This window comes from Mus caroli, chromosome 12 (assembly GCF_900094665.2).
Source record: "Mus caroli chromosome 12, CAROLI_EIJ_v1.1, whole genome shotgun sequence".
Taxonomy (NCBI): domain Eukaryota; kingdom Metazoa; phylum Chordata; class Mammalia; order Rodentia; family Muridae; genus Mus; species Mus caroli.
In genome coordinates, this window is record NC_034581.1 from 28,095,074 (window position 1) to 28,103,847 (window position 8,774).

The 8,774-nt window shown below is 37.4% G+C and overlaps 1 protein-coding gene across 3 annotated transcripts in view; it reads left to right on the forward strand.

Moving 5' to 3' along the window:
- The window catches only part of Cog5 (component of oligomeric golgi complex 5), a 293,171-nt gene that overhangs the window by 31,630 nt on the left and 252,767 nt on the right, over positions 1-8,774 (forward strand). For all 3 annotated transcript variants that reach the window (XM_021179459.2, XM_021179458.2, XM_029484711.1), the window contains exon 6: positions 779-899. In XM_021179459.2, the coding sequence (XP_021035118.1) occupies positions 779-899 (121 nt within the window). The remainder of the gene's footprint in view (positions 1-778; positions 900-8,774) is intronic.

The window sequence follows — 8,774 nt, forward strand, 5'->3', positions numbered from 1 at the left end:
CTCTGCTTTGTTGTCACTGTGGAGGTCGACATCAACCTCAGTCTGGTTTTTTCCTTTACTCTCCTCAAGGCAACGGCTACATCCAGTTTCTGCGCCAGAGTATGCACATACATTGTAAGTTTTTTTTTTTTTTTTTTTTTTTACAAACTTCAGTTACATTTGGAAAGAAAAAGAACTAGGAGGTGACATAAAAGTGATTTTTTATTTTTGTTAAACTATTTTTTTAATAATTTATCGATAAAATCCATTAAGAAAATTCAAGCAGATAAACATAATTTATCCTTTAAGGACTAGTAAAATTGAGAGTTTTAAAGACTATTCTCCTAGACATTCAGGAAAAAGAAACTAGAATGGAGGCGTAGTAGGGAAGCCAAGCACAGCCAAGTCATCGTCTGGGGATGCCAACAAGCAGACCTGATGCGTGGGCATCACCCCACAGATCTCAGCTGAGTGCACAGAAGTATGGTCTTAGCATTGGAACTTTTTGAACCTTTGCTTTTGACAATAGCTAGCCATTGGTTTATTTAGAGCAGGGTTGAAAGAATCTTTGGCCTCATAGTATCTCAATCTCAAATTTACTCCATTTGGAATAACTTGAGGTTTGTTGTAAAGGTTAAATGTGAAATTGTGGATGTTCTTTTTAGTAGATATGTAGTTATTTGGTGATATCCATTGGGAAACAGAAAGGCTGAACAAGTCTTTTCACATCTAGAAAGAATGGAAAGCTTCACAGTGAAACTTCATAGAGTACTTTCTTAATACTGTGTTACTTGAATAGGTTGCCTGTGATTTGCTTCGGAGAATAATTCGCATCTTGTATCTCAGTAAGAGGCTCCAGGGACAACTGCAAGGAGGGAGTAGAGAGATAACAAAAGCTGCTCAGAGTCTCAATGAACTTGGTAAGTCCTTTTACGATTAAAAATTGGTAGAAGTTTGACAGTTTAACCAGTTGATTTGCTGACATTTGTTACCATGATCAACAAGTACTATTAAAAATGTTTAAAATGGCTGTTTATAACATTGTAATAAGCAATGTCTTTCTTCAGAAAGGTTGAGTAAAATTAGACTCTTTGAAAATGCTGTTTACTTTAGAAATGATCATACAGTAAAATTGGCTTTTTTGATGAACAGGTGTGTATATATTTTAATAAACATTTGAGTAGCTGTGATCATGTCATGATACAAAACACGTTGACCAGTCTTGAAAACATGCCTATCATCACTTGATGAATGGGACTACCCCTTTCTGCTAACCTGGCAGCCACCAGAATTTTTCTATCGTTATAGTTTTGACGAGTAATAAAGACACATAAGTGGAGTCATAAAGTCCAGAACCTTTTGAGGCTGGCTTCTCATCTCCAGCGTTAAATACTTTTGAGATTTATTCAAGTTGTTGGGTATGTTAGAATACACTCTGTGCTGTCATGGGGATTGTCTTTTGAGTCACTCATTGAAGGAGAATTTGAGTTCTTTCTAGCTTTTGATGATTATGAATAATAGAGTGGCTGTGAACATTTGTGTATAGGTTTTGTTGTGATTTCTTTGGATGCCGCAGACCCTCTGGGCCCCTTTGTCTGTGGAACAGGTCTCTAGTTGCGGGTGGGCAAAGCATCGGATGAATTGACAGACAGATGCACACAGGAGAGGTTGTGTAGAATCTGAATGTAATTTGTCAAATCCAGCATCAGACTTTTTATGCAGAAGACAATATGGAAGTTGGGTGACACACCAGCAAGGTACAAAGAGGTTACTGGAATCTTACATAAAACAGAGGAATGCAAACACAGAAGGTCTAATGGGAACCACCTGGGATAGAATTCATTGTTAACAACTGGGATCAACAAAGGCTCCACCTAAGATTCACTTAATCTTAGAAACCAGGGTCAAGGGCTTCGTGCCCTTGCCATAGTTCCTATTTTAGTCTATTGTATTGTCCACCTTTCCTTTAGGTCATTGTAAATACTTGTGTATGGGTGTAACGCCGCTATAGTTCTAAGTATATATTCTGGTTTCTCCTTTGGTCTGAAACTTCCTTCTTCCTTAGTGATGGTAAATTCCTGTGTAAGGGAGTGACTTAGCTTTTATTCAAAGTGATAGTGTAGTACCAGAGGCTATTCTGAATGTCAGTGAATAGCAACATTTTTACTGAATTTCAAGCCCATGGTCTTGCTCAAGGATGTTCTAGGACTGTTGGAACACTGGCAGAAGGCTTTAGCTATGTCAGAATTCAATCTTAAAAGGCACTTATAATAGGATAATACTAAAAGAGAGCACGTGGATCCATACACTAGACTAACACGGGAATGGACAATTAATGTATGTGTTAGAGAGAATGCCAGACTCCAGGAGCGAGTTTCTGTGAAACTCTTTTGCTTCGTGAGTAGCTTTCAAGCCTCTCGGCTTGTCAAACTGACTCGACCGGAGAGCATGGCATTTGGAGGAGCTATCCGAAGAAAGGCTGCTTATTAGGTGATAAATCCCATGTTGATGTGATGTCTAGATGTCTTTGTTCATTTGTTTCTTGGATATTTAAAATAGGTCCTTGAAATTCAAGAGTTTAGAGTTCATGATTTTGCTGGCTAACAAGCTTCAAGTTCCACAATTTTTCAGGGGAAAGATGAATAGCTAGTGAGTACACAGAGAAAAGGCCAACACCTGGGTTCTGATGAGCCTTTGTGGGTTTCTTGTTGTCATTGGGTACCCAGTAATTTTTAAGAAGTGAAAACTTTTGGCGATATTTAATCTTTTATAGATTCAGGTCTTTGATTATGTATATCTTAAATATCAACAGTTTGCTTACTCTTGATTGAGTGGTTATGACAAAGTAACTCGAGAAAACTGTGTTTGACATGTACTTTCTGAGTTTTTCTGGTTTTGGTATTTCAGTTGCAAAATCTTGGTCTAATGCAGTGGTTCTCAACCTGTGAGTCGTGATCCCTTTGGGGTCACGTATCAGAAATTTACATTACAATTCATCAAAGTAGCAAAACTACAGTTATGAAGTCATAAGGAAATAATTTTATGGTTGGAGGGTTGCCACAACATGAGGAACTGTATGAAAGGAAGGTTGAGAATCACTGCTCTAATGTTTATACTATATTTTTACTGATCAGAGAAATATCTTCCCAAATCATGCTTTAACTTGTGTGATGCTTAAATATAGACATCGGTTAGACTCATCTTGGCAATATGCTATTATTTTGCTGGAATATACTATATCAAAAGTTAATATTTTTAAACAGTGAGTGATATTTGAATTTTTATTTATTTTTATTTTTGTTTTTCAAGACAGGGTTTCTCTGTGTAGCCCTGGCTGTCCTGAACTCACTCTGTAGACCAGGCTGGCCTCCAACTCAGAAATCTACCTGCCTCTGCCCCTCAAGTGCTGGGATTAAAGCTGAGTGCTTTTTTTTTAAAAGGTTCATTTTTTTTTTTCATTTTAAAATTTTAAAATTTATTCTTATGTGTATCACTTGCTTGATTTTTATGTGGACTCGTGTTATATACATATATATGTATATATGTGTGTATATATAGATACATACACACATATATATATATATACACATACACACATGTATGTAATGATAATAATCAAAGAAATAGGAGTTATCAATTTGAGAATTGGGGGAGCATGGTAGGAGAGGGAGGTAAGGGTAAATGGGAGGGCTTGGAGGGAGGAAAGAAAGGGACAATGATGCAATTCTATTTCAATTTAAAACATTAAAACATTTAAAAATAGCTCACTGTATATATGTGTAATGCATTTAAATCATTAATTTATCATTTGTGCTGTTTTTCTTTCACATATTTTTTCTTACAACTTTTGATCATATCCTTTCCCCTCCTTCTAGGTCCTTCCCACTTACTTCCCCACTTACGAAGTTCATATTTTCCTCTCTCAAAAAATGAAAATTAAAACAAAAAGGAAAAAACCAGAGAGAAAACAAAGTACTAAAATGAAACAAAAATAAAATAACCATGGCATCTGTTTGGTGTTTACCAGCTACTCCTGGCCCTGGGCTCTGGCTCTGCTCTGGAGTGACACTCCATTGGAGAATCTGTTTGTTCTTCCTCCAGTAGGCATCAAGTGAAAGTGTGCTTGTTCAGGGGAAGTGTTGAGTCCACTTCACTTCTCAGGTCTGGGACTTTTGTCTGGTTTGAACATACACAGGACTTTTCACAGTCTCTGTGAGTTCATGTGTGCATCAGTCCTGTCCTTAAAGTCTTCCACCACCACTTTATTTACAAAATAAACAACACTATCTCTGTCTCTATGTAATATCAGGTAGTGCTGCATGTCAGCAGAGTAAGAGACTAGAGACTTCAGAGGGGTAAGTGATGTTTTAGAAAAGTCAGGGGACGGAGAAGATTTTATGCACTGTGTAGACTTAACAGCAGACTAGATCTGTACACAGAACATTTCTCATTTATTTGCCTCTTTGTATTACGTAACATAACAAGATTTCCTTCAGTAGACAGCAGCTGTGAGACCAGGGTAGCCTACAGACCACATGGCTAGTGTGCTCTCAACAGCTCTCATACTGTACCTTTTTATTGGTCAGTGGAAGCCATAGTTTCCTGGGAAGCATTATTATAAACTTGTTTTTGTCTATCATGTTCTCATTTTTTCTAAATTATTGTTTGTTGCTTTTTTCCCTTTCTTTGAAAATAGATTTTTTTACTTTATATCATGTATCCTGATATGTAAGGTTTCCCTCTCCTCCTCCCAGTCCTTCCCCAACACCCATCCTATCTAGACTCTCATCCTTGCATTTATCATTAAAAACAAACAGGATTCTGACGCATAATGATAAAATAAAATAAGATGAAAAGAAAACTAACACATTGAAATAGGAAAAAGGAAAAAAAAAAAAAAAGAGTCCAAGAAAAGGCACAAGAAAAAAGCATGGCTGCAGAGATCCACTTGTTCACACATTCAGGACTGGAAGCCATAATATATTCACAAAGTGCCTGCAGGGTAAAGAGAGAAAAATATCTAGACAAAATTAAGAAGATAAAAAAAAAGATAAAATTTATAAAAAGAAAGGGAAAGTCCTGACATGACATTATGAGACAAAGACTTACAAAGATGCCATTGGTTTCCTTATCTCTAGGCCATCTACTGCTGGGCCGCAGTCTATCCTTAAGAGCAGTTTGTCTCCCCTTGGAGAAAACTTTACATTTGCAAATTTTTATCAATTGGAGATAGCTTCTGGCTTAGGGATGTGGTCATGTGTCTACTTCTTTTAGCTCTAGGATTGTATCTGGTATAGACAGACACATGCAGGGCAGGCCATGAATCTCTCTGAGTTCTTGTGTGCTTTGATTCTGTTGGCTTGGCTTTGTTTTCTTGGTGTCTTCTGTTCCTTATGGCTCTTACACTCTTGGCTTTTGTGCAGAGTTTCCGAGCCCTGCCTGCAGAGATTTACTGGAGACGTTCTATCTAGGGCCGAGTGTTCCAAGGTATCTCAGTCTCCATTATGTCAGGCTGCGACTCTCTGTATTTGTTCCCAGTCAGCTGTAGGGGGAAGCTTCCCAGATGGTGGCTGAGGAAGGCACTGATCAGTTTTCCTGGCTGGAGTGGCGAGTGTTGTTTTCATAGTGTGTTCTTACATAGCTTTGTAAAAATTCTAGTGTCAGCTATTAGCTTTGTTAGATGATTCTCAATTTTTGTGCAGCAAAATTTATCTGTAGTAGTCACTAAACACAGATAAAAATTATTTCAAGGATTAGTATATGCATTTGTCTTAGTTTTCTATTGCTGTGATGAAAAACACGAACAAAAGCAAGTTGGGGAGGAAATGGTTGATTCTGTTTACTCTTTCACGTTATAGTCATCAGTGGAGGAAGTCAGGACAGGAATCCAAGCTGGGCAGGAACCGGGAGGCAGAAGCTGATGCAGAGGCCATGTGCTGCTTACTGGGTTGTTTCATATGACCTGCTCAGCCTTCATTGTTATAAAACCATGGACTCCTCTCCATTGATCACTAATTGAGAAAATGCCTTAGAGATGGAGCTCATGGATGCATTTCTGCAACTGAGGCTCCTTCCTTCCTCTCTGATGACTCTAACTTGTGTCGAGTTGACACACAAAACTAGTCCACTGTTTTCCATTCATTTCACAGTACAATAGTACTTCTATGTTTTATTCATATGACTGACTAATAACGCTTTGGAAGCTGCATCATTATCATCCTTTACTGGAACACTTATACTTGAAATTAAGTTATTTAGTAACAGGGTCTTCAAACTAGTAATTAGGGAAAATTTTCATTTCTTGCTTCTTCGTGGCATTTCCTCACTTCTGTTTGGATGCTGAAGCTATTACTCAATTTCTTTCCATTCTAGGTTGTATCATATGCTAGATGTTCTGTTATATATAAATATAAGATTATGTTTTAACAAATATTGTTATTAAAAAACTTATTAAAATATGTCTTGAGTGTATAGATGCAGTACCCATAACTATGGGTTATTTGCTTTTTGTTCCTTTTAAATGGCATCAGCTTGTTAATGAAGTGCAACCTTGAGTCTCTGTAATATTGTTCAGGTTCAGCCTTTAATCTCTGTAATATTGTACATGTGGTTAGGAACAGCCCTGAGACCCTATGCTGTTGTGTAGGTGGGTAGGTTCAGCCCTGAGTCCCTATCATATGGTGTAGGTGGGGTAGGTAGGCGCAGCCCTGCATCTGTAGTATTGTACAAGTGTGTAGATGTGTTGCTCTTATAGCTTTTATGCTCCGTTACTTTGTGAGAAGAAAATACAATATGAAACTTTTTTTTTTTTTAAATCACTCTTGAGTTTGTTAAGGTGAAATTAGCTTAGGTTTAAGTTAGAAGGCTTCAATTTCAATTTATGATTTTATTTACAGAATTTGGCATGTTAGTGTTAGATGAAAAACAGGTATGACCTTTTGAGAGACGTGTTTAGTAAAATAGGACCTGGATTTATTCATTGATTTTAATTTATGTGATAGGAACTTCAGATAGTTTTTGATGAATAGAAGGTGTTCTGTTATATATAAATATAAGATTATGTTTTTATGCTCACAGCTGGGATTTATGATCACAGCTGAATAGAGTTTGGGAATAACGATCCAGATTTTTTTTCTATTTTGATTATGGTAAAATAAACACAAATTCATTTTCGCTTTCGAAAATAATTCCTGAAAATTATACCCAGCAAAGTCATTTACTAGAACCTGTGTTTTAAATGACTGAACTAAAAACAACAGCCAAAAGGCAAAAAATAAAACAAAAAACCCAAACAAAACACATCCCAAATTCAAGTTAGTTATCCACACATACATCTTGTAGCTAATTTATTTTAGGGCATTCATCAAAAAGGTGTGATGCTCTGAATGAAATGGTCTAGAGTTTTGTCTGTCACTTATTTTACAGAAGTTAAGGTATTATAAAAACAGTTATAGGTAATACTGGAAATTGCTATGTCTAAATTTTACGGTTTATTTCTTTGTTAACTTTTTAGGTTTATCCAGATCTATTTCTTGAGAAAAATGGCTGAAATTATCAGATCTATTCCTGACAATCTGCTCATGTGTGTTCTAGGAGAGAACATTATTAAATAGGATCTTTATTTTCATGTATGGTGTGGAATCTTTCATTTCAAACCTGTTAACAAAGTGTATGAATCTACACTAAATAGTGAAACATTTTATTGACTGACTTTTGCTAAGTGTCTTAGTTAGGGTTTTACTGCTGTGAACAGACACCATGACCAAGGCAAGTCTTATAAAAACAACATTTACTTGGGGCTGGCTTATAGGTTCAGAGGTTCAGTCCATTATCATCAAGGTGGGAACATGGCAGTATCCAGGCAGGCATGGCACAGGCAGAGCTGAGAGTTCTATGTCTTCATCCAAAGGCTGCTAGTGGAAGACTGACTTCCAGGAAACTAGGGTGAGGATCTTAAGCCCACACCCACAGTGACACACCTACTCCAACCAGGTCACACCTATTCCAACAAGGCCACACCTCCAAATGGTGCCACTCCCTGGCCCAAGAATATACAAACCATCACACTAAGCTTTGTGGAAATTTGGTTGTTGTTATGGTACCCCTGGGAGGTAGGGTCTTTATGAGATAATTGGGCCATTATAAGGATTAAGACATTTTCTAGGGAGTTGGGTTAGTGTGTTGCCTTGTTTTGAACACATCCGCTTGGGTTTCTGTGTTTCTCTCTTCAGTTCAAGTAGCTAGATATTGATGCTTGCTTCATGGACTTTCTAGTATTTAGAGTCATAAACCAAAACAAGTTTTCACGTTATGTAATGTCAGAGGTCCCTTCTGAAAGTCATTTACTTGCTCATGTGTGGATTTATTCGGTTGTCTTCTGTTTCCTTGAAATAAATGTCTGTGTTTTTGCTAGTATTGTTCTGCTTAATTACCTTAGCTTTGTAGTGTTGAGGTCAGATAGCATGTTTTTATCTAGATTACCACTTACCTGCAGGGAACTGTGCCTGGTCAGTTTGCTGGGCCATTAGAGAAACCAAGCTAAGTTCATTTGTATTTATCAGTTTCTCATATGCACTTCCAGTCTGGAAACTAAGCAGGGTTAATCTGAGTTACTTGGAGAATAATTTTTATAGGTTAAGAATGCCGGCTTTGGGGCTGGTGAGATGGCTCAGTGGGTAAGAGCACCTGACTGCTCTTCCGAAGGTCCGGAGTTCAAATCCCAGCAACCACATGGTGGCTCACAACCATCCGTAACGAGATCTGACTCCCTCTTCTGGAGTGTCTGAAGACAGCTA